At 47.3% G+C, this 24771-nt stretch overlaps 1 protein-coding gene across 1 annotated transcript in view; it reads right to left on the reverse strand.

The window, feature by feature from the left end:
• The window catches only part of LOC134566007 (vomeronasal type-2 receptor 26-like), an 86438-nt gene extending 62092 nt beyond the window's left edge, over positions 1-24346 (reverse strand). The window contains exons 1-4 of the mRNA XM_063425722.1: positions 24202-24346; positions 22413-22510; positions 21070-21273; positions 18460-18583 (exon numbers count right to left, since the gene is read on the reverse strand). Of these exons, the coding sequence (XP_063281792.1) occupies positions 18460-18583; positions 21070-21273; positions 22413-22510; positions 24202-24346 (571 nt within the window). The remainder of the gene's footprint in view (positions 1-18459; positions 18584-21069; positions 21274-22412; positions 22511-24201) is intronic.
• Positions 24347-24771: the final 425 nt, after the last annotated feature.

Consider the following 24771-nt stretch of genomic DNA (forward strand, 5'->3'; position numbering starts at 1 on the left):
CAATTTGCAACATGACAGGGAAAACCGTAAAGTGAGGACCCGTGCTGTACCGGACGCCGTGGGAACCGATCCTGGCATGACAGGTAGGTCTAACATACGGTTGAGTCCATGGGACGCGATCTACAACGATGACTGGGGTCAGGAGAGGCTGGACGGACGGAATGCCGTGCAACGGAATTCTTGGCACAGCTTGCCGCAAAAAAAAACTCGTGGATACTGAAAAACCAAGATGGCGTCTGAGAGAACCCGGAAGTGGATCCTCATTCAACGCTGACCTCAAACGGTAAGGAGCAAGGTAAGGGGTGTTCCTTAAGTAGGCCAGGAGTGAATAACAAGCACCTCCCACAAGTACAGGCCAAATTGCCTTAATACATATCAGATATATAGACATATTATATCTATATAATCAGGACAATGATGTCCTGATGAAAGTTTGCTGATGTAAACTGAAACGTTGAAGTTCTATGGATTAAAACCCTTTTCGTTTTTTTCCAAGTCCTTGAGTGCTGGCTTCATTTGGCAGATTATATATATATATATATATATATATATATATATATATATATATATATATATAATATATATAAGTATAAGTAGAAAGGTAGCACTCACGGTCTTCAGGTTAAAAATCTTCTTTTATTATACAAGTTTAAAACATGATGCCAGGATATATATATATATATATTTGTGGTCGGTTAATATCGAAACCGTGAAATACCTTGTGATTGGAATTAAGTCGGTGTGGTGTGCCGGAACCGACGTAGGGGTAGGTCTGAAAAAGAGGGCAAAAAGGAAATGCAAGTAAACACACTTATTGCAATCCATAAGATTCATTTGCCTTACCTTATAGCTGATTCCAGTGAACTTAAATTTATTATGTCTACCGGCGTACTGTTTCTGGATACGGTATTTCAATTGAATGGATGTCCTAATAGGGGTCTGGATCCCAACCTAACCTAATACCAGGAGTATGAATGTAGAACCGCATTTGGAAGCAATTAGGGGATTATTTAGTAGAGCAAATGTCTTAATTGTCTGGTTTGAATGTTGGTGTGACATGAGGTAGTACCTTCTTAAATCTTCCTTGAGGAGACGTGATTTGCTGGTCTGATTAGCTGTGATCACGAAGTTGTAAGGCTCCGGAACCCTTGGAAGGCTGAGGCACAGAGATTTAAGACCGGGTTTGTGTGTATGGATGCTGTCAAGGGAGTCTGATACTGTCCGGAATTCCCATTCATGTATGTATGTCATGGTGGAGTGATGAACCAATTAGTTGTACCTTGATATCCTAAGGAAAGCATTTAATGAGACGGTGTATTGTTTGAAAAGCTTGTTAGAACGTGTTGTTGTATGTTTGATTGGTATAGTGTGATGGTGTTGTATGAAGGTTTGAATGAAAAGGTGGCAAAAAGTGGCATAATGGACTACAGTTTGAATGGAATGCTTGTGGATGTTGTGTTCCACTGAGTCCTGGAAGAATGCCACGTCTCTGGTGTATGTATTCTTAGTGAAAGCGAATAAGGCTATAGGTGATAACTTGTCGAGTCCCAATTGCCGGGTGGCCGGATGAGGACGTTGAAATGGGGATTATGCTCGGGTGTTTGTCACTTGGGTGAGGTATGAGACTGGGTGCCTCTTGGTCAGTAATCCCTAATAGTTATGTAAAAGCTGTAACCCAGGATAGTGGTTTCATCTGCACAAAAGGTTGGGAGTTGATCGGAACCATGCGGGATGAACACAGAAACCCAATGTAGCGGAGAGCCGATCTTGCACAGCTATTCTCCACTAGAGATCCCAGTGATGATCAGTCCACAGGCAAGGTTTCCAGCAGGTAGAGTAATACAGCAATATCCCCATCACATTCCCAATAACTGGACGACACACAGTTTCAGGAGTAGAACTACCAAGCTTTATTTCACAGTTCCTTATAAAGCCCTCTCCCATGCAAGGGAGGAGGTTCTATTACTTAAGACATTATCCAATCTACAAGCAGTAACCTCCCACAGATCTCCTCCCCTCCTCTAGCATCATAATCCCCTTAGCATGTACATAGTTTCCCCCGAGTTTTGGATGTACCCTAAATACTTGGGGTACATCCACAAATCTAATATCCCCAGATAGCTCTATTCTGGGGGACCAACATACTTTAAAATCAGCCCATTCGGATAAAGCGTTCGGGAGTTATGGGACTTTGAAGTTTGGACCGACCGCAGAGGTAAAGTATCCGAAAACAGTTCCATGCATTTTGGCCCTGCGGTCGGTCACAAACAGGCGAATACAAATGGGTGAAATAGTACTGTTAAGTGGCCTGATGGGGAGTCGGATGAATCCCCTAGTTCGTGGGGTTCTTCCTACCGAACGGCGGGCCGTTCGGTAGTTTCCCCACGAAGTATTAGGAGTCTGGAGGTCTCAGCGGTGGTTGCCTAGTCAAGTGTCCGATTTCGGTTCCAGACACTCGACGGCAAAACACCGCTGTTCGGCAGTTTAAGATGGCCGCCGCCACGTGTTCGTATCCCGAATGGCGGCCACCCAGAGGACAAAGACCACACTGCACGAATAGGTAATTACCCGTTTGCAACATTGTTGCAAACGGTAATTGAAGGCACACTTTACACAGGGTGGTCTGGTTGTTCGGTAGTTTCATTCCCTGGTTTTATATGAATGATTCTACCGAACAACTAGAGGAATACAGTTCTTTACATACATTCAACTGTCCATATAACCGGATACCATGGTTTTCTATACCTGTTCACACACATTAAACCAGCAATATGACCAAATACAATTATTCTCATACATGTCGTGGTACAGCCCGGTACCAATCCGCTACACTGCTCCCCCTTGCCCACAAGCCGGCATACACAGTCTGATCCAACACGGATCGGCTTGGGGATGTCCGGGGGCTCACGGATCATTTCTCTAAGTCAGTTTGTCTTGACAACCCGTCAGCATTTCCATTCTGCTTACCCGGCCGGTACTGGATATTAAAGTCAAAAGGCTGTAGCGCCAAACTCCAGCGCAGCAGCCTGGCGTTGTCCCCAGCCACCCGGTTCAGCCAGACTAACGGGTTGTGATCCGTGAGCAAGGAAAAGGGCTGTCCATATAAATAGGGCTGCAGTTTCTTTAGGGCCCACACCACAGCCAGGCACTCCTTTTCGATGGCGGCGTAGCTTACTTCTCGAGGTAACAGTTTGCGACTGATGTAAGCCACGGGATGTTCTCCGCCATCGGCCCCGACTTGACTCAGTACTGCCCCCAATCCAAACATAGAAGCGTCTGTGTGAACAAGAAAACGTTTAGTTGGATTGGGAGCTGCCAAGACAGGGGCATTTATCAGTGCATTTTTCAATTGTTGGAATGCCTGTTCACACTCCGGGGTCCAGTTTACTTGGCGGGGAAGGTTCTTACGGGTCAGGTCAGTGAGGGGTTTGGCCAGGGCGCTATAATTGGGAACAAACTTCCTGTAATACCCCGCTGTCCCTAGAAACGCTAAAACTTGGGTCTTAGTCCTAGGGGTGGGCCACTGGGCTACAGCCTCTACTTTAGCGGGCTCGGGTTTCTGTTTACCGCACCCTACTCTATGTCCCAGGTACTGTACCTCAGCCATTCCGATACTACACTTGGCCGGCTTCAAGGTCAAACCTGCTTCCCTTATCCTATCTAGCACAGCTCCTATGTGAGCTAAATGTTCCTGCCACGTATTGCTAAAAATGGCAATATCGTCCAGGTATGCACAGGTATAGTCCTGCAATCCATCCAGGAGTCGATCCACCATCCTTTGGAAGGTGGCTGGGGCGTTTTTCATCCCAAATGGCATGACTTTAAACTGGTACAAGCCAAATGGGGTGACAAAGGCCACCTTCGGGATGGCGTCTGGGGCCAGGGGGATTTGCCAATAACCTTTACACAAGTCAATAGTGGTGAGGTATTGGCCCCTGGCCATTCTGTCCAGTAACTCGTCTATCCGGGGCATCGGATACGCGTCGGATACAGTCTTCTCGTTCAATCTCCTATAGTCCACGCAGAAGCGGGTCGTACCGTCTCGCTTTGGTACGAGGACTACAGGAGATGCCCAAGGACTGTCTGAGGGTTCAATCACCCCCAGTTGGAGCATCTCGTCGATCTCCTTACGCATGTTTGCCCGTACCGCTTCTGGGATGCGGTAGGGCGTCTGGCGCATGGGTAGTTGCCCTGGGGTCTCGACCCGGTGAGTTGCCAGAGGCGTGTATCCAGGTACATTAGAGAACGTGTCGCGTTTCTCTTCTAATAGTTGCTGTACCTCGATCCGCTCCTGTGGGCTCAGCCGATCTCCCAGCGTGACCTCCCCTAAATCTCCGGACAACTGCCCATCCCCCAGCAAATCGGGAAGGGGTAAGCTGTCAAACTCTTCCGTGTTAGGGGCACAGATGGCGGTTACCTCCTCAGTACGCTCGTGGTAGGGCTTCAGCATGTTCACATGGAGCATGCGTCGCCCCCCAGTCCCTGTGCAGGGGCCGATAATATAGGTGGTATCACATCTTTGCTCCACCACCTTATATGGGCCCTGCCAGGCGGCCTGTAACTTATCATGTCGGACAGGTTTTAAAATTAGTACTTTCTGCCCGACCTGAAAGCTACGGTCCCTGGCTCCCCGATCATACCATGTGCGCTGGCGTGTCTGGGCCTCCTGAAGGTTTTCCCTCACCGTCTTGGTCAGTGCTTCTAGGCGGTCCCGAAAGGCCAACACATATGGTATGATGGGAGTGCCATCTGTGCTCCGGTCTCCCTCCCAGTGCTCTCTAATAAGATCTAATGGGCCTCGGACCCTCCTCCCAAACAATAATTCAAACGGGGAGAACCCTGTGGATTCCTGCGGCACCTCCCGGTATGCGAATAGGAGGTGCGGCAGGAATCGTTCCCAGTCCTTGTGGGTCTCTGCGAAGGTTCGGAGCATCTGCTTCAAGGTACCATTGAATCGTTCGCAGAGCCCGTTCGTCTGGGGGTGGTAAGGGGCACTGATAATAGGCTTAATGCCACAGATCCTCCAGAGGTGTTGGGTGAATTCTGCGGTAAACTGGGTACCCTGATCCGAGATAATTTCCCTGGGTAATCCCATCCGGGAGAATATCCGCATGAGGGCATCCGCGACCGTTTCAGCGTGGATGTTGGTCAGAGCCACTGCCTCTGGATACCTGGTGGCATAATCTACTACCGTTAAAATATACCGTTTTCCTGACGGGCTAGCTTTATTGAGGGGGCCTATCAGATCCACCGCTATTCGGCTAAAAGGTTCCTCTATTATGGGTAAGGGGTGAAGTTTAGCCTTCCTGCGATCCCCCCTTTTTCCCACTCTCTGGCAGGTATCGCAAGTCGTGCAATATCTGCGTACTTCCTGGCTAATCCCTGGCCAGAAGAAACTCTGGGTTAGTCTGTACCTGGTGCGACTAACCCCTAGATGTCCGGATAGCGGAATATCATGCGCTATCCGGAGTAATTCAGCCCGGTACCGCTGTGGTACCACTAATTGTCTCCTCGCTATCGGGTCTAACCCCGTAATCTGTTTGCTTGTTTCCCTGTACAAAAGTTGTTTATCCCAGATAAACCTCTCTCCCTCCGCCCCGGGGGAACCCGTGACAACCTTGTCCCTATACACCTGAAGCGTGGGGTCTGTTGCGACTTCAGCTACAAATTCATTAGGTGGAGCCCAGGGGACACATTCTAGAGGGGGGGTAGGGTTGCTTACCTGGACCTCCGGCAGTGTGTTGTGGTCCTGGGTGCGGGCCTGTTGTCGGGTGACTACAGGGTTGACCTCCCCTGTGGTGGGCGACTGGGGCTCAAAAGCAGAAGTGAGCCTCCCCAGATCGCTCCCCAATAAAACCTCCGCCGGTAAATGCGGCATCAATCCCACCTCCACTTCCCCTGCCCCCGCTCCCCAATGTAAATGTACCCTGGCTGTAGGTAGCCGGTACACTGCTCCCCCAGCTACCCGGACGGCAACAGTTTTGTTCAGTTTTGCCTGATCTGAAATCAGGTGGCTCTGTACCAAAGTGATGGTGGCTCCCGAATCTCGTAATCCCCGGACTGCTGTACCATTCAGATATACCGTCTGTCGATGGTGCCGTATGTAACGGAATGCAGTGTAACAGCATACGATATCCGTTGGTCCATCTAGGAAATCCACAGTCAGAGTAGAAAGCAAGGCAATGTTCCCAATCCCCCCAATAACCGGACGAAACACAGTTTGGGAGTCAACTAACTCGGTTTATTCACAGGCAGCATATTTATACAGTTCCCCATGCAAGGGGTTTCCAGACAGTAATTCCAGGGGATTTCTCCCAACATGCGCTGTGACTTTCCCAACAGGCCTTGCTGCACGAGAAAGATACTCCCACTAAAATGGACGCTTAAGTGGATTATCTCCTCGTGCAGCAAAACCGACAATTGACATTAAAATACACAATTCACACAATATTCGGTACTTTATAATAATTGAACATTCGGTAGATAGCTGGGGTCGGAGCGCACACTTTGGGAGAATACCGCTCTGATCCCAGCTGAATTGACCGAACGCCGCACATAATACAGTAAAACATTAAAGAGGGTTTAAAAGTACCGAATAAGTACGGGACATATAATGTACCGAACGCGGGACTCCCGAACGCTCTGGAAGTCCAGCGGTGTTCAAATCATTGAGTAGCCGTTTTCCATTCCAGGCGCTCGACGACCGAACACCGCTGCAGAGACAAGGGATCCAAGATGGCCGACCGCCGCATGGTCGGTAGTCGAATGACGGCCACCTAGGAAAGCCCTTAATTACCGATTGCAACAATGTTGCAATCGGTTAATTGGTGCCACACGACCTGTGAATGTGTGGTCTACCTGGGGAGTCCACATTCGTACGGCGAACGGCCAGGATAGCCGTGTTTCGTCGTATGAATGCTTTGTATGCTGGCAGCATACGGCTGCCAGCATGCGAACGGCCATAGAGCAATACACATACATTTAACGTTATACATTATATTTTCAGCCTACGGACAACCGGTACTGTAGGTAATTCAGAAGTGGCTAGTTTTGCCACAATGCTCCCCCAGAACCAAGCCGGCATACACAGTCTGATCCCAACGGATCGGCTTGGGGATGTCCGGGAGAGTACTCACAGATCACTTCTCGAGTTCAGTTTGTCTGGATAACCCGTCAGCGTTACCGTTTTGTTTTCCTGGCCGGTAATGGATAGTAAAGTCAAAGGGCTGCAGCGCCAAGCTCCAGCGCAGCAGCCTGGCATTGTCTCCAGACACACGGTTTAGCCACACTAACGGGTTGTGATCTGTGAGTAAGGAAAAAGGTTGTCCGTACAAATATGGCTGTAACTTTTTAAGGGCCCACACCACGGCCAGGCATTCTTTCTCGATGGCGGCGTAGCTCACTTCACGAGGCAGCAACTTGCGGCTTAAATAGGCTACGGGGTGTTCTCCGCCATCGGCTCCCACTTGGCTCAGTACTGCCCCCAATCCAAACATTGAAGCGTCTGTGTGAACAAGAAATCTTTTAGTTGGATCAGGAGCAGTTAACACCGGAGCATTAGTGAGAGCAGTCTTGAGTTGTTGGAATGCCTGCTCACACTCTGGGGCCCAGACAACCAGTCGGGGAAGGTTCTTCTTCGTCAGGTCGGTTAGGGGTTTGGCCAGGGGACCTACGATATCCACTGCTACTCGGCTGAAGGGTTCTGCTATGATGGGCAGGGGGCATAGCCTGGCTTTGTGGCGATCCCCTCGTTTACCTACACGCTGGCAGACGTCGCAGGAGGTGCAATATTGGCGCACATCCTGAGAGATCCCGGGCCAGAAGAAGGCATGGGTCAAACGGTATCGGGTACGGGTCATCCCTAGGTGTCCTGACAAGGGGATGTCATGAGAAATTCGCAGCAGCTCCTGTCTATACTTCTGGGGTACCACTAGCTGTTTATTAGTTAAGGTGACAGACCCCCCCACATCTTTTGCCGTGACACGGTATAGCAACTCTCTTTCCCAGATGAACCGCTCCCCCTCTAACCCTGCTTGGTCGGTTTGTGCCCGGTCCCTATATACTTGGAGAGTGGGATCGGTCTGGACTTCGGTCGCAAAGGTAGTCGGGGTATCCCAGGACATGGGGGTCAGTTGGGGAACATGGTCTCTTACCTGAGCCTCAGAGTGCATCGGTGTAGCCGTGGTGCGAGCCTGTTGCCGGGTGGTTACGGGAAGGGCTTCCTGGTACGGAGCCTGGGGAATAAAAGCGGAAGTCATTTGGCCCAAGTCATTCCCCAGTACAACATCGGCAGGTAAATTCTGCATCAGCCCCACTTCTACGGTCCCCTCTCCCACACCCCAATCCAAATGAACTTTGGCAGTAGGTAGCCGGTATACTGCTCCCCCGGCCACCCGTACTGCCACGGAGCCGCCAGTGTGGGTTGCGCCTGGTACCAAATGGGGTGCAACCAAAGTTAAAGTGGCTCCCGAATCCCGGAGCCCTTGCACCTCCTTCCCCTCCAGGGTCACTAGCTGCCGATGATGTTGTCGGTTGTCGGTGGCTCGGACTGACATTACTTCGTGCAGCACCCCAAGAGGCTCCTCAATTTGAGCGCTCAGCAATTCTTGGGTGGCGGGTGCTACCTGGTAATGGTGCGCAGCAGCCCTGGGTGCCAAATTTTGTCGCACCTGGTTCCAAGCTTGTCGGCTCCGGTTTTGGGTGCACTCTCGAGAAATGTGCCCCCACTGCTTGCAGGTGTGACACTGAATGTTAGCCCGGCCGTTGTATCGGGAGGGGGTTGGTGGAGTATTCAGTGCCGGCCTGTGCAGGGGTGCGGTGGGGCTGGTAGGGATAAAATTATTGGGTGGCCCGGTAATCCGAGGGAGAGTCTTATTTTGGGCACCGTGATGCCTCCTGGCATCAAAATGCTGATCCGACAATTTAGCGGCTTCGGGTAGGGTGAGTGGTTTCCGGTCTCTCACCCATTCTTGTGCTTCTGGGGACAAACCATTAAAAAACTGTTCCAGCAGCATTAACTGCCTCAACTCCTCCATGTTACTAGCGTTGCTGACCTGTATCCAGCCTAGTGATGCTTGGTCCAGCTTGTGCGCCCATTCTGCATGAGAATCTTTCTCAGGCTTGCGCAGGCCCCGGAATTTCCGCCGGTATGCCTCTGGGGTAATAGCATACCTCTCTAAGATCGCCCTCTTTACTTTAGGGTAATCCTTACTGTCCTCTCGGGGTACGGCACGGTAGGCTTCAGCCGCCCTACCCGATAATTTGCCTGCCAGCAGCGGCACCCATGTTGCGGGTTCCAAATCGTGCAAATCGCACAGCCGCTCAAAGTCCTGCAAATACCCATCGATTTCGTCCTTTTCTTCACAAAACGCTTTAAATGCGTGATGTGGGACTTTGGGCTTTACCTGTCCGTAGGTGGAGGCAGTAACAGACTCTGCCCTAGGCGGGGTCGCTGGTGTGCTGGTCGCCATCAGATAATCCTGTACATCCGATACCATCACGGTCAGTATTTCCAGCGGTACTGGTTGCGGTAAGAACTCCAACCTGGTTCGTAGCTCTTTTTGGAATGGGGTCTCTTCCTTGGCTGGTGGGGGTGTAGCGCTGCGGGCTCTGTCTCCCTCCATTAGTTCAGCGATCAGCACAGCCTTAGATTTGTTGCTGGCTATTTTACCCCTGGCTTCCAGTAGCTCTTTTAAAGTCTGTCGTTTTAGTATGGTATAATCAATCTCCATACGAATTGCCCTTGCTTTCCTTGTTCGGTAGTTCCAGTTTACACGAACGCTGCTTTTTCGGCTGTAAGGTTCGGATCCCGTCGCTTGCCACCAATTGTAACGGAATGCAGTGTAACAGCATACGATATCCGTTGGTCCATCTAGGAAATCCACAGTCAGAGTAGAAAGCAAGGCAATGTTCCCAATCCCCCCAATAACCGGACGAAACACAGTTTGGGAGTCAACTAACTCGGTTTATTCACAGGCAGCATATGTATGCAGTTCCCCATGCAAGGGGTTTCCAGACAGTAATTCCAGGGGATTTCTCCCAACATGCACTGTGACTTTCCCAACAGGCCTTGCTGCACGAGAAAGATACTCCCACTAAAATGGACGCTTAAGTGGATTATCTCCTCGTGCAGCAAAACCGACAATTGACATTAAAATACACAATTCACACAATATTCGGTACTTTATAATAATTGAACGTTCGGTAGATAGCTGGGGTCGGAGCGCACACTTTGGGAGAATACCGCTCTGATCCCAGCTGAATTGACCGAACGCCGCACATAATACAGTAAAACATTAAAGAGGGTTTAAAAGTACCGAATAAGTACGGGACATATAATGTACCGAACGCGGGACTCCCGAACGCTCTGGAAGTCCAGCGGTGTTCAAATCATTGAGTAGCCGTTTTCCATTCCAGGCGCTCGACGACCGAACACCGCTGCAGAGACAAGGGATCCAAGATGGCCGACCGCCGCATGGTCGGTAGTCGAACGACGGCCACCTAGGAAAGCCCTTAATTACCGATTGCAACAATGTTGCAATCGGTTAATTGGTGCCACACGACCTGTGAATGTGTGGTCTACCTGGGGAGTCCACATTCGTACGGCGAACGGCCAGGATAGCCGTGTTTCGTCGTATGAATGCTTTGTATGCTGGCAGCATACGGCTGCCAGCATGCGAACGGCCATAGAGCAATACACATACATTTAACGTTATACATTATATTTTCAGCCTACGGACAACCGGTACTGTAGGTAATTCAGAAGTGGCTAGTTTTGCCACACCGTAGATTATCCACATTGGCCTGGACAGGATCTGCCTCGTGCAGTACCTCCCATTGTTCCACAGTGGTAATGGGGACTGCGGAACCATACGGGGTGGTAACTAGGTCCTGGTAGTGGTGGGCTGCGGCAGCCCTGGGTGGAGGTGGGCCTGGACGAATCCAGGTGGAACGGTCCCGTAGCTGTGGGCATTCCCTTTTATAATGTCCCCACTTCTGGCAGTGATGACAGGGGCCAGCGGTGGGTTGTCGGAACCGGGGCTGTGCAGCGGGTGGTGGTGGTGGTGGTAGTGGTCTCGGTGGAGCTGGGGTGTAGGTGGTTCCCCCGAATGTTTTAAAGGTTGCTTTTGGAGCTGCAGGTTTTTGTGACCTGCGTGCATCCAGGTAGTCATCCGCTTTTCTAGCAGCCTCGGTGAGGGAAGTAGGGTTTCTGTCCCTTACCCATTCCTGGACCTCACTGGTTACTCCCTCATAGAACTGCTCGATCAGCAACATCTGTATTACATCCTCCATAGAACGTGCCTTGCTAGCTTGCACCCACCCGAGTGCTGCCCCCTGTAATCGGCATGCCCACTCTGCGTGCGAGTCCTTCTCTGCTTTCTTTAGATCCCGGAACCTCCGCCGGTATGCCTCGGGTGTTATAGCATACCTGGCGAGTATAATTTCTTTTACTTTACTGTAATTCCTTATTTCGTCATTAGGTACAGTCCGATATGCCTCTGCTGCCCTCCCGGTTAACCTTCCGGCCAAAATAGGTACCCAGTCCTCTGCGTTAATTTTATGCAGTGCACACAGTCTCTCAAAGTCTTGCAGGAAAGCGTCTATATCTTCCTCTGCCTCCACATATGTTTTAAAAGCCTGGTACGGTATTTTAGGCTTACCTTCCTGTGGCACATTAATTGCAGAGCTTTGTTCTGGTGCCTGTGTCCTTAGAATGAATTCTTGTACCTCGGCCATTGTCCTGGTAACAATTTCTGCTGGGGGGTTTTCCCCATAAAGGGATAGCCTGAACTGAACCTGCCTCTGGAATTCCGATCCTTGTGGTGTTCCTCCCGGCTCCCTCTGTGCCGGAACTGAATCGCCCTCCATTCTGTACTCTGCCATGAGTTCTGTAACAAGTACTGCTTTCTTCTTATTGCTGGCTTGTATACCCCTTGCCTCTAGGAGGTCCTTTAGCGTGGAGCGTTTTAGCGCAGAAAAATCAATCTCCATCCGTACTCCATTTACGCTTGTTCCTCTGTGAGTTTGGATCCCAGCGCTGCCAACCAATGTAGCGGAGAGCCGATCTTGCACAGCTATTCTCCACTAGAGATCCCAGTGAGGCTCAGGAACAAGGTGATGATCAGTCCACAGGCAAGGTTTCCAGCAGGTAGAGTAATACAGCAATATCCCCATCACATTCCCAATAACTGGACGACACACAGTTTCAGGAGTAGAACTACCAAGCTTTATTTCACAGTTCCTTATAAAGCCCTCTCCCATGCAAGGGAGGAGGTTCTATTACTTAAGACATTATCCAATCTACAAGCAGTAACCTCCCACAGATCTCCTCCCCTCCTCTAGCATCATAATCCCCTTAGCATGTACATAGTTTCCCCCGAGTTTTGGATGTACCCTAAATACTTGGGGTACATCCACAAATCTAATATCCCCAGATAGCTCTATTCTGGGGGACCAACATACTTTAAAATCAGCCCATTCGGATAAAGCGTTCGGGAGTTATGGGACTTTGAAGTTTGGACCGACCGCAGAGGTAAAGTATCCGAAAACAGTTCCATGCATTTTGGCCCTGCGGTCGGTCACAAACAGGCGAATACAAATGGGTGAAATATTGCTGTTAAGTGGCCTGATGGGGAGTCGGATGAATCCCCTAGTTCGTGGGGTTCTTCCTACCGAACGGCGGGCCGTTCGGTAGTTTCCCCACGAAGTATTAGGAGTCTGGAGGTCTCAGCGGTGGTTGCCTAGTCAAGTGTCCGATTTCGGTTCCAGACACTCGACGGCAAAACACCGCTGTTCGGCAGTTTAAGATGGCCGCCGCCACGTGTTCGTATCCCGAATGGCGGCCACCCAGAGGACAAAGACCACACTGCACGAATAGGTAATTACCCATTTGCAACATTGTTGCAAACGGTAATTGAAGGCACACTTTACACAGGGTGGTCTGGTTGTTCGGTAGTTTCATTCCCTGGTTTTATATGAATGATTCTACCGAACAACTAGAGGAATACAGTTCTTTACATACATTCAACTATCCATATAACCGGATACCATGGTTTTCTATACCTGTTCACACACATTAAACCAGCAATATGACCAAATACAATTATTCTCATACATGTCGTGGTACAGCCCGGTACCAATCCGCTACACCCAATTCTGAGCTCTAATGGCTCCCCCCTACCTGAACAGGGCTGCCTCACCAGAGGATCTAATAACACTATCTCCATCAGGCAGACCTGATAGTGAGCGCGTCAGTAAATGAACAAACTACCCAACAGATAGTGCACGTAGTGACGTACCAGAACCCTGCAATGATTGCAGGTCTTCCAATTTCAAGTTCCCTGCTAAAGGGACTTGTCGTCTTCCCGACTGCACATGATCTTATTCTCTGGATATTTGACTGTATGGTATCGTAATTGGTATAAACCTATGACATGAAGACTGTGAGAGAATTAGGGGGATGATATGAGGGAGTTAAGGCAAAGGCTGCCACTAAATGAGGAGCAGGCAGATTAATGATGAGATGTTTATTAGAGTATTGCTGGAAGTTACAGTATATGATACATAGTTAGATAGCTGAAAAGAGACTTGCGTCCATCAAGTTCAGCCTTCCTCACATTTGTTTTTTGCTGTTGATCCAAAAGGCAAAAAAAAAAAAACCCAGTTTGAAGCACAATTTTGCAACAAGCTAGGACAAAAAATTCCTTCTTGACCTCAGAATGGCAGTCAGATTTATCCTTGAATCAAGCAGTTATTACCCTACATTGAAAGATTATATCCTTGAATATTCTGTCTTTGCAAGTATGCATCTAGTAGCTGTTTGAACATCTGTATGGACTCTGATAAAACCACTTCTTCAGTGTCTTTGTCGGGGAGAATGGAACACTTAGTGTACATACTGGGAGTTACCCCAACCCAATGTGAACCCATGTATAATGATTAAATCACCAAGTGCGGGGACGGATGTGTAGCGGTACTTACCCTTTCCAGGGGCCGGCTGGTGTCCTCTGTACGAGCCGCGAGCGGCTCATCCGACGGCTCTAACAGGAAGGCGGGCAGTGACCGCGAGAAGCGGTCACGTGTCCTGCCTGACTCTAAGAGCGCGCCGCAGGTCTCGGGCACGCTCTTAAAGGAACAGTGGGAGCCGAAATTGGCAAAGGTCTCCCATTGGCCCCTGTCGTGCCACACTCCCACTTTTTGGGGGAGTGGATACGACAGGAGCCAATCAAATTAATTGCTAAGGTACTTATACTCACCTTTTTCCCTTAGTATCTTGCCCTATCGTGGTTTCTGTTACAGTTCCCTTTAGCGCTTGTTGTGTTCAGTTGTGTTCCTTCGTTTTGACTTTGGCTTTGTTTCTGACTACGTTATCTCTTTATCCTTATCTGTTCTGTTTGCTGGCTTGCTGTTTACTGTGTACCAGACCCCGGCTAGTCCTAGTTTACGCTGTCTCTTTGTGCCCCTGACCTCGGATCGTTCCTGACTCTGTCTCCTCTCTTATACGTTGAGTCCGGCCATTCTAAGGTCCGGTAGACGTATCTCTCCTCTGTCTTGTCCTCTGTTGAATTGAATCCTGCGTGTTGGGGTATATTACCGATACAGGATGTGACTCATGCATAACGTCAAGCTTACTTCCTTCTGTACTCATGACCTTTGATATGATATATACGGGCTTTGACATGAGCCCCGAGGCCTATGGCGCATTCGTGAAGCAATTCACAGTTGATAAAACTACATATGCCTGTGTTGAAAGCAATGCAAATTATGGGTGAGTACTCAGAAAGTGAGTGGGGGGGTGAAAGGGGATGCAGGGCGCCAACCCTGCACGTTGGTGGGAGCAATTGAATGAATGGGCCCTACGGGAGGAGGGCCTGTCTGAACCAGGCTGGTGCTCTCTAAGTTAGACAGTCTATTATTGAAGGACTGAAACATAGCCAGAATGGAGTTTAGGTCTCTTATAATGTCTGATATTTCTCCTTGTGAGTCGGGCCCTGTAACGAATCGATGGGCATCCCGACTTGGTACCTCCATTGAAGGATGGTCCTAGTGCTTCCTGAGGACTCCAAGCACTGCAGCAGACACCACAACCACCGAACCAGAGAAGCATACGAATGCTCTCAAGCATATGAATGCTGTAAACAGCTGAACAGGAAAAGCATACAATCAGCTTACACTCCTGGCAATCAGCATACAATCCAATTCCCCCAATAACTAGACGACACTTCGTTTTGAGGTCAAGCAGAACTGACTGTACTGGCACATACAGCCTTTTTTAATTACAATCCACAAAACATAGTACTGCCCACAGGGTTTTGCAGAACAACCAATAAAACACATTAAAACACATACAATGCAAGTACAGCAGCCAATCAGACACAATGGGACAATAGAAACACACCCAGCATATTCCTCCACTCTGCTTAGGAGATAATTGAGTCAATTACTGTATCTACTCAATTCTCTCCAAGCTAAAAAGTTATACTTTTTATACTTTTTTATAACTTTGTGAGTTAACATGGTACATACATAAAACTTGTATTATTTTAACCTGTATAACTTGGGGACAAACATATCCAAAATTCACTTGAATAGGTACTGGGTTTAACAGTTAGGTCAAAGTCCTTTGTTTTCACTTGCAAGCATGGCTTTTCCTGCCCAAACCAGTTCCCACTGGTCTGGCAGTGTCCCTGGGACAACATCCTGCTGGAGAACAATGGATCCGGGGGAGGGGAAGAGAAAGTGTCCAAAAAGTTTCAGTATGTCCATACACTGTTTTTAAAAGGCCAGCACAGTACAATAAAAGTCCATTCACTGTGCTTAAAGGGCCAGTAGCCGCACAATAAAATACAATATGCCCAAATACTGTTAAAGGGCCAAATCTCCCAGGGGCCATAGTCAGCAGGCAGGAGGCGGGCAAACAGGCTTCTCCAATGCCCAGTGGCGAGGTTGGTTTCGCCACAGTCCCCAACACAGAATTCTCCGTGTCTGGCTCAGTAGCAGTGCTAGGGAGGGATGGTTCTTGTCCGATGTTGCCTTCTTGGGACATACTGAAAAAGAATATCACAACAACAATGAACTGATTAATAACAATACGGTTGAGAAATGTAGAACTGGCTGGCTAACAAGTGCTGAAGTGAAAAGTTCTTAACCCCGTGACAAGTGAGGCCCTGCTGGTTGCAAAGTGGCTGGTGAGAGGCTCTACCTATGATTTGGGTGTGGGGTTCGAGCCACTACCGTGGTGGCGGGGTGTCGGCCTCTCGGTGACAGTAAAAGATCCAAAAAAAGGGGGGCCGTGTCAGGTGAGGCCCTAACTATACTATAGTACAGCTAAGGCCAGCTCCTAACCCTATATAGCCAGTTCTCTGACCCTAGACGGTACTAGGCAACCTCCATATAACTTGTGTACTTACATACCCATAATTAATTACCAGAATAGTACATTAATAGAATGGACAATGTTGTTAAAGATTCACTCAACCTAGCCGGATGGAACAGTAAATCCATGATACGATAGATTGGATGGAATACTGGAAAGGAACTAGGTATAGCAGGTGTGACGAGTGTATGTTTGTTTAGCATTAGTAATTCCCCTATATGGTGATCCTTATAAAATATTGTGCTTAAAGCATGATAATATTGATGGAGGGAAAATGGTGAATGAATGAAAGGTGTTAAAGGAGTTCAGGACGTTTATTGCGAAATAGAGAGTTGATGATAATGTATGACAAGTAGTCGAGTGAAGCCATGGCCTGACGAGGCGAGAAAATCAAGACCCCGTTTGTTAATAACCCCTTCATGGTGTTGCTGGCCTTGTAGAGGCAGTAAATAGTGATGTGAATTAAGATTAATTAGGTACAGCTAGTGTACCTGCCTGAACAGGTACTAACGACTGATGTACCATGTATGAAAGAAACCAATGACAAAGGTAATGACCTGAATTCTGAAAGGACATAATGCCAAAAATAGCATAATTTGGTATACATAGGAAAATTCTAATTAATTGACCATATTTATGTATTGGCCCACATTAGGACTACTTGATACTCTCTATGTGATTAGCCAACGCCACAATACTTTAAAACGTAATTAACAGACTTCATACGTAATTAAACATATAATGCCATAAATACATACCCTGCTTGCACCGGTGTAAATCACCTATAATAACAGTTGTTTAACAGTCAGGCTTTATAGGCTTTATGCAGTTTTCAATTTTGACAGTAGATGGCAGTACGAATTACTGTGTTGAGTGAATGAGACTGTGTTCGTGCCTATTGATTCGTGAGTTATATGTTTATATGCGTGTGCAGAGTGCTTGGTGTTGACGGAAAGGGCTATGGAGTGCCGATGGACAGAGAAAGTTATTTAGGTACTGATGGTGTAATGGAATGAGGGGGTTCAGTGGGAAAAGAAGGGTTCTGTAGGGGGGTGTGTGGAAAGGGAGGAGCAGAAGAAGAGAATGGGAGAAGAAAACCGGGGTGCAGTTCTGGCTGCAGAGGAGATTAACATGGCCTAGAAGTAGTTAATTGGTGAAGTGATGAGTCTCGCTCCTGCCCGGGTCATGGCTGCGGGTGAGTGCAGAGTTATGTGAATATTGTTAAAGGTTTACATAAGAATTCCATTATGGGGAGAAGACAGACAGCAGGGAATGTAGCGCAGAGGAACAGACTGCAGGTATGCATATTCTTGATTTGGAAGCATGGATGTCATATTAATAAGAGAGTGTAAACATAGAAGCAGTAAGTTAAAATAAGACACACAGGATACGTTAAATATATACTAGGGAATTGCATAGCTCTTATTGTAATGGACAAGTTTTCCCAGACCTGACAACCCGATATCTGCATAGAAGACAACATCAAGTTAAAGAGACAATTATTTCACTTTAATTTGTCCGTATGACTTTACACCGCAAAAAGAGTTGCAATAACTACTCCTGCATTTATGGCTCAACCAATAAGTGAGACTTAAACAGGAACAAGGTTCTTCAATTCCTTCACTGTTCTCCCCTGTATTTGGGTTATTCTTACAATCCTGAGCAGAACTTGTACACTAACAGTGGAGATAAGCTAAGGACAATTAAAGAGTAAACCCAAGATATATCTCGAGGTAGGCACAGTGGACAAATAATGGACACAAAATTAATAATCTTTATTCTGGATAAGGAACTTCATGCATATTTCAAGTAATGTGGACCTTATATACAAGTTGGGTAAATGATAATAACAACCAGATTACTCTGGTTTCCAAGTACATCCTGGGGATGTTACTATTACCCAATTTAATGGCACTCATTTTATCTACCTCAGAAGGGTGAAGAAGCTGAGTCAACCCTGCCGGGAATCGAACCCTCATCCCACAAGGGTTGAGCAGATTCTACTGATGATGCATTAGCCCACTGAACTATCTGTACAAAAGAAAACAACAATAATGTATAAAACATTATAAACGCATGTCTACCTGTTACATTAGACATTTCCCCCTCTGAACATGGGACACATTCATAGCAGCATTTGTGATAGGTTCCTCCAGGGGTTTTTCTGTATCCATGAGGACAAAAGTCTTTGCACCGAGCATTTGGGATCTAGACAAAGAAACATAATGCACTGTATACACTGCTCAAAAAATAAAGGGAACACAAAAATAACACATCCTAGATGTGAATGAATTAAATATTCTCCTGAAATACTTTGTTCTTTACATAGTTGAATGTGCTGACAACAAAATCACACAAAAATTGAAAATGGAAATTAAATTTTTCAACCCATGGAGGTCTGGATTTGGAGTCACACTCAAAATTAAAGTGGAAAAACACACAGCAGGCTGATCCAACTTTGATGTAATGTCCTTAAAACAAGTAAAAATGAGGCTCAGTAGTGTGTGTGGCCTCCACGTGCCTGTATGACCTCCCTACAATGCCTGTGCATGCTCCTGATGAGATGGCGAATGGTCTCCTGAGGGATCTCCTCCCAGACCTGGACTAAAGCATCTGCCAACTCCTGGACAGTCTGTGGTGCAACGTGACGTTGGTGGATGGAGCGAGACATGATGTCCCAGATGTGCTCAATTGGATTCAGGTGTGGGGAACGGGCGGGCCAGTCCATAGCATCAATGCCTTTGTCTTGCAGGAACTGCTGACACACTCCAGCCACATGAGGTCTAGCATTGTCTTGCATTAAGAGGAACCCAGGGCCAACCGCACCAGCATATGGTCTCACAAGGGGTCTGAGGATCTCATCTTGGGACCTAGTGGCAGTCAGGCTACCTCTGGCGAGCACATGGAGGGCTGTGTGGCCCCCTAAAGAAATGCCACCCCACACCATTACTGACCCACTGCCAAACCGGTCATGCTGGAGGATGTTGCAGGCAGCAGAACATTCTCCATGGCGTCTCCAGACTCTGTCACGTCTGTCACATGTGCTCAGTGTGAACCTGCTTTCATCTGTGAAGAGCACAGGGCGCCAGTGGCGAATTTGCCAATCTTGGTGTTCTCTGGCAATTGCCAAACGTTCTGCACTGTGTTGGGCTGTGGAGGTCGGACCCTCATACCACCCTCATGGAGTCTGTTTCTGACCATTTGAGCAGACACATGCACATTTGTGGCCTGCTGGAGGTCATTTTGCAGGGCTCTGGCAGTGCTCCTCCTGTTCCTCCTTGCACAAAGGCGGAGGTAGCGGTCCTGCTGCTGGGTTGTTGCCCTTCTACAACCTCCTCCACATCTCCTGATGTACTGGCCTGTCTCCTGCTAGCGCCTCCATGCTCTGGACACTACGCTGACAGACACAGAAAACCTTCTTGCCACAACTCGTATTGATGTGCCATCCTGGATGAGCTGCACTACATGAGCCACTTGTGTGGGTTATAGACTCCGTCTCATGACACCACTAGAATGAAAGCCCCACCAGCATTCAAAAGTGACCAAAACATCAGCCAGGAAGCATAGGAACTGAGAAGTGGTCTGTGGTCACCACCTGCAGAACCACTCCTTTATTGGGGGTGTCTTGCTAATTGCCTATAATTTCCCCCTGTTGTCTATCCCATTTGCACAACAGCATGTGAAATTGATTGTAACTCAGTGTTGCTTCCTAAGTGGACAGTTTGATTTCACAGAAGTGTGATTGACTTGGAGTTACATTGTGTTGTTTAAGTAAGTAAGACCAAGAATAGTAGTGAGAGCACTCAATAAATAAAAATAAAAGTTTTCACCAGTATTGTCACAGACATATACCTAAAAATTAAAACATATTAAAAACCACAAAATTACTGGTCAGACTCACATGCTTCTGAGTCACTTAAAAAAGCTGACTGAGACTATAGGTGTAAAGTGGAGATAGATTTCAGTGGTAATGGACTTCTACAGAGGTCAGGATAAATCTTTTTCGTCTCCCAGACTGTCAGCTCCAATAATCCAGGATGCAGGATCAAAGTAAAAGACTTCTTTATTGAGACATGAAGTAAAACAAATAACAAGTAAAATAGTCCATTAGCATCAACCACTGACGCGTTTTGGTGAGAAAGCCTTTTTCAAAGTGGTATTGTCCGTATATCTCCATTATTCCAATTTATAAACACAGATCTTGGTGCCATTTTTGGTGACTTCCGGGTTTCAAATTCCGCCTTCATCTTTACCTTGCGTCCGACGTCATCACAGTGATGTCCACCGGAAGTATTTTGGATGCCATTTCTAAAAGTCCGATTGATAGTGGAGTAATAGTGTAGATAGACGGACAATACCACTTTCATTAAGGATTATGAGTTTTATCTCTCTGGATTAATAAAGTTGTGGAAGATTGATGGTCTCTGGCTGCTGATATCTTCGTTATGACTGGTCCACCCTAGAAATCCTAGCAGTATGCTGGTGGAGAAGTGCCTGTACAGCCTGATCAGACTTACCTGCTCTCTTTTTGTGAGTGCAACAATTGCCACTTTTTATGTATGTATTGTTAGATTTAGTGTTATTTGAGTTATTGCACAAGGTAGGTGCTGCTTTTATCTCAGTATAAAGTTATATAAATACGGTTTTAGTGTCATATTTTACTTGTTTTTTGTGTATAAATATGTATCACTTACCTTACCATGTTTCCACTTTATTTCTTTTTCAATAGTAAGCTGCTGATCCTCTAATAGTTTTGTATCGAACGAACCGACATTAACATATGCAAAACTGTTATTATTGTATTTGTTGTATTTATTCTCCTCATATGACAGGTTATATCTATACATTACTTCTCTTCTGGCATTAAAATTATTCAAAATGTTCATATATTGGTGGACCTTAGGGAAGTAAAAAAGTTAAATATATGGAAAATTAAAAGATGCTATATTATCAAGACCTCACACAAAAAAAAAACTGTTAAAATATATATTATCACTAACTAAATTGTGAACCTTTAATACAAGCTTTAAAATAAATAATAAGAGCTTTAAAATAATTAATGAGCCATAAATAGCTTTCTTTAAAAAAAACAAATGATCTGGTCATTACACAGATTATAATGATTGATATGCATCACTTTAAGTCACTATATAGTGAGTGTCTATACACCAAAAACTCTCAAAGGTGATATATAGCAACCGTGAAAAAAATCTGAATATATAGAAGAATATAGTTTTTAATTCACAATATCCTGATATGCACATCTATCGGCCAATACCACTGTACAAAACTAGCTGTAAACACACATTTAAATATATACAATGCATTACTCGTCTGTAGCCCTGACAAATGAAATTCACAAATATTAACTGGACAAACACTACTGCCAATCAGGAACAATACCAACAGACATGCAAATTGTATAGATTGGCTAATTCAAGAGGGACCAAGAGGGGTACTTCAAATTGTTTTTTTTGCTTTCTTCTGGATCAACAGCAAAAATCTATTTGGCCGTTGGTTTGAGGGTGGAAGGCTGAGGATAAACAGCATTGAATCCTTAGGTGACATAAAAAATGGGACCAGAAATGGGAGGTGATGTCAATCATAACAACTAATGTTTTCGAGTGTCTAAAAATACCCCTCCATGGCCAGCCGAGAGGGTGTCATGGAACTGGCTGACCTCGGACTGGAGTGAGGTTGGTACATACAGCTGTTCGTCATGGTACCACAGTCTTTGTTTCTGAATTAGGGGAGGCGTTGTCTTGGGTGGTTGGACCGCTAGATTCGGTATGCGGTCTGGGAGTGAGACTTGTATAGCTAGAAACTGATGTGGAGACAGAATAGTGTCTTGGATTGGGTTTGTTGAATACGTCTTTTCGTATATATGTGATAGGGCGTCAGCTTTTTTATTTTTTGATCCAGTGCAGTAGGTAATTTGTAGATTGAATCTGGAGAATAATAAGGCCCAGCGGGCTTGGCGGGGACGTAATCTTTTGGCAGCATGAAGATATTCTAGGTTACGATGGTCTGTATATACTGTGATGGGTAGAGGGGCTCCCTCAAGTAGGTAGCGCCATTCTTCTAAAGTACTCTTGACAGCAAGAAGTTCTCGCTCACCTACATCGTAGTTTTGTTCTGCGGGCAATAGTTTACAAGAGTAAAAGGCCAAGGGATGTAGTCGGTCGTCTTTCTTGTTTCTTTGGGATAGGACTCCCCCAATAGCAATATCGGAGGCATCAACCTCAAGGTAAAAAGCCTTTGTAGTATTGGGTTGTATGAGGATAGGAGCTTCTTTTATTTTTTTAAAAACGCCTCTTGGGCTTGAGTGGTCAAGGTAAACCATTCCTCTTTTTTAGTTAACGCTGTTATGGGAGCACATACCTGGGAAAAAACGCTAATGAAACGCCAATAAAAGTTGGCGAATCCCATGAATCGCTGTAAGGATTTCTTGTCTTTGGGTATTGGCCATTTCCAATACAGCAGTGATCTTGCGAGGATCTATTTGAATCTGCCCAGGGGTAATTACGTGTAACGGACCGTTTCAGCAGACAAGGTGTTAAAATCCGTTTAGGCGATAATTCCCTTTCTGAGACAGGCACAGCTACTGCAGAACACAAAACTCCTGAACTGGATACAAAATAGCACTCCAAACTCCCGAACTGGAACCTCACGAATAACTGCTAGCAGATGAACAGGAAAAGCATACAATCAGCTTACACTCCTGGCAATCAGTCTCTAACAGCATACAGTGAATCCCCCCAATAACAAGACAAGGCTCCGTGTTGAGGGTCAAGCAGTGGTCTGAGGTGCTGGCACACCCAGACAATACTGTTTTTAAAGGGCCCAATCTCCCAGGGCCATAGTCCAAAGGCAGCAGGCGGGCAACCAGGCTTCTCCAATGCAATGTGGCGAGATTGCTCTCGTCACATCTCTCCCCTTTTCCAAACAGACTAACAGGGTATCTGACCTCCTGCCGGTCAGTGCCCTTGTAAGTCCAGCAGCCCACCCACAAAACAGAAACAGCAGTACAGCCCACCCACAATAACTGGTTACTAAACCTGAGTAAGGGAGAATCTTGTCCATGTCCAGGTGCCTTACCACGACTGGTAGGCTGGTAGGCTGCCTTGGTGGGTTGCTGAGTGGGCAGAGACCAGCGGTACTCTGCCCTGGTGCCAGTACTACCACAGGAGTAGTCTGGTTGAAGCCTGGTTGCTGGAGACCGACTGTCTCTCCTTTAGCTGCACAGCTCTGCTGCTGGAGACCGACTGTCTCCCCTTTAGCTGTACAGCTCCGCTGCTGGAGACCGACTGTCTCCCCTTTAGAGGCACAGCTCTGCTGCCGGAGGGGGAGACTGACTGTCTCCCCTTTGGATACTCTAAGCTGTCGCAGGGGAGAGGGGGTAACAGGCTCCTCTCCCGATAGAACACTCTGCCGCTGGGGAATGGAGACTGGGCTCCCAATTCCCTGCTGTATCTGCCGCTGGGAAATTGAGACTCGGCTCCCAATTCCCGGCATATCACACTGCCGCTGGGGAATAGAGACTGGGCTCCCAATTCCCAAGAAATAACGCTGCTGCTGGGGAGGGAGGATGCTGCTTTCCTCTCCCTGAATTTCACACTGCCTTCCCGGCATATCACTCTGCTGCTGGGGGCAGGAACAACTACCTCTGCCCCCTGTAACTCAGCTTGCCACTGGGGAATGGAGACTGGGCTCCCAATTCCCTGCAATTCACACTGCCGCTGGGGAATGGAGACTGGGCTCCCAATTCCCTGCAATTCACACTGCCGCTGGGGAATGGAGACTGGGCTCCCAATTCCCTGCAGTACCTGCCGCTGGAGTTCCTCCCAACGTGCCAACTGACCTTCTCTTTCTCCCCGGTGTTGCAGCCTCTCGAACACTAAGTTCCTCACAAACCGTACCGATCTCTCCAGTGGATTGGGTCCGAAGAAGCTTTAGGTGGAACCACACCATACGGTCGTACTCTCTAATAGAGTAGCTGTACTGCACTGCTGGTTCCATGCTGGTGCTGTCAGGGTCGCTGTACTGGGACATGCATTGCCAGAAATCCTGTAGCTGTCCTTCTGGCTGTAGGAACGATCCCGCCGCTTGCCACCAATTGTAACGGACCGTTTCAGCAGACAAGGGGTTAAAATCAATTTAGGCGATAATTCCCTTTCTGAGACAGGCACAGCTACTGCAGAACACAAAACTCCTGAACTGGATACAAAATAGCACCCCAAACTCCCGAACTGGAACCTCACGAATAACTGCTAGCAGACGAACAGGAAAAGCATACAATCAGCTTACACTCCTGGCAATCAGTCTCTAACAGCATACAGTGAATCCCCCCAATAACGAGACAAGGCTCCGTGTTGAGGGTCAAGCAGTGGTCTGAG

Source organism: Pelobates fuscus, chromosome 6 (assembly GCF_036172605.1).
Source record: "Pelobates fuscus isolate aPelFus1 chromosome 6, aPelFus1.pri, whole genome shotgun sequence".
NCBI lineage: Eukaryota > Metazoa > Chordata > Amphibia > Anura > Pelobatidae > Pelobates > Pelobates fuscus.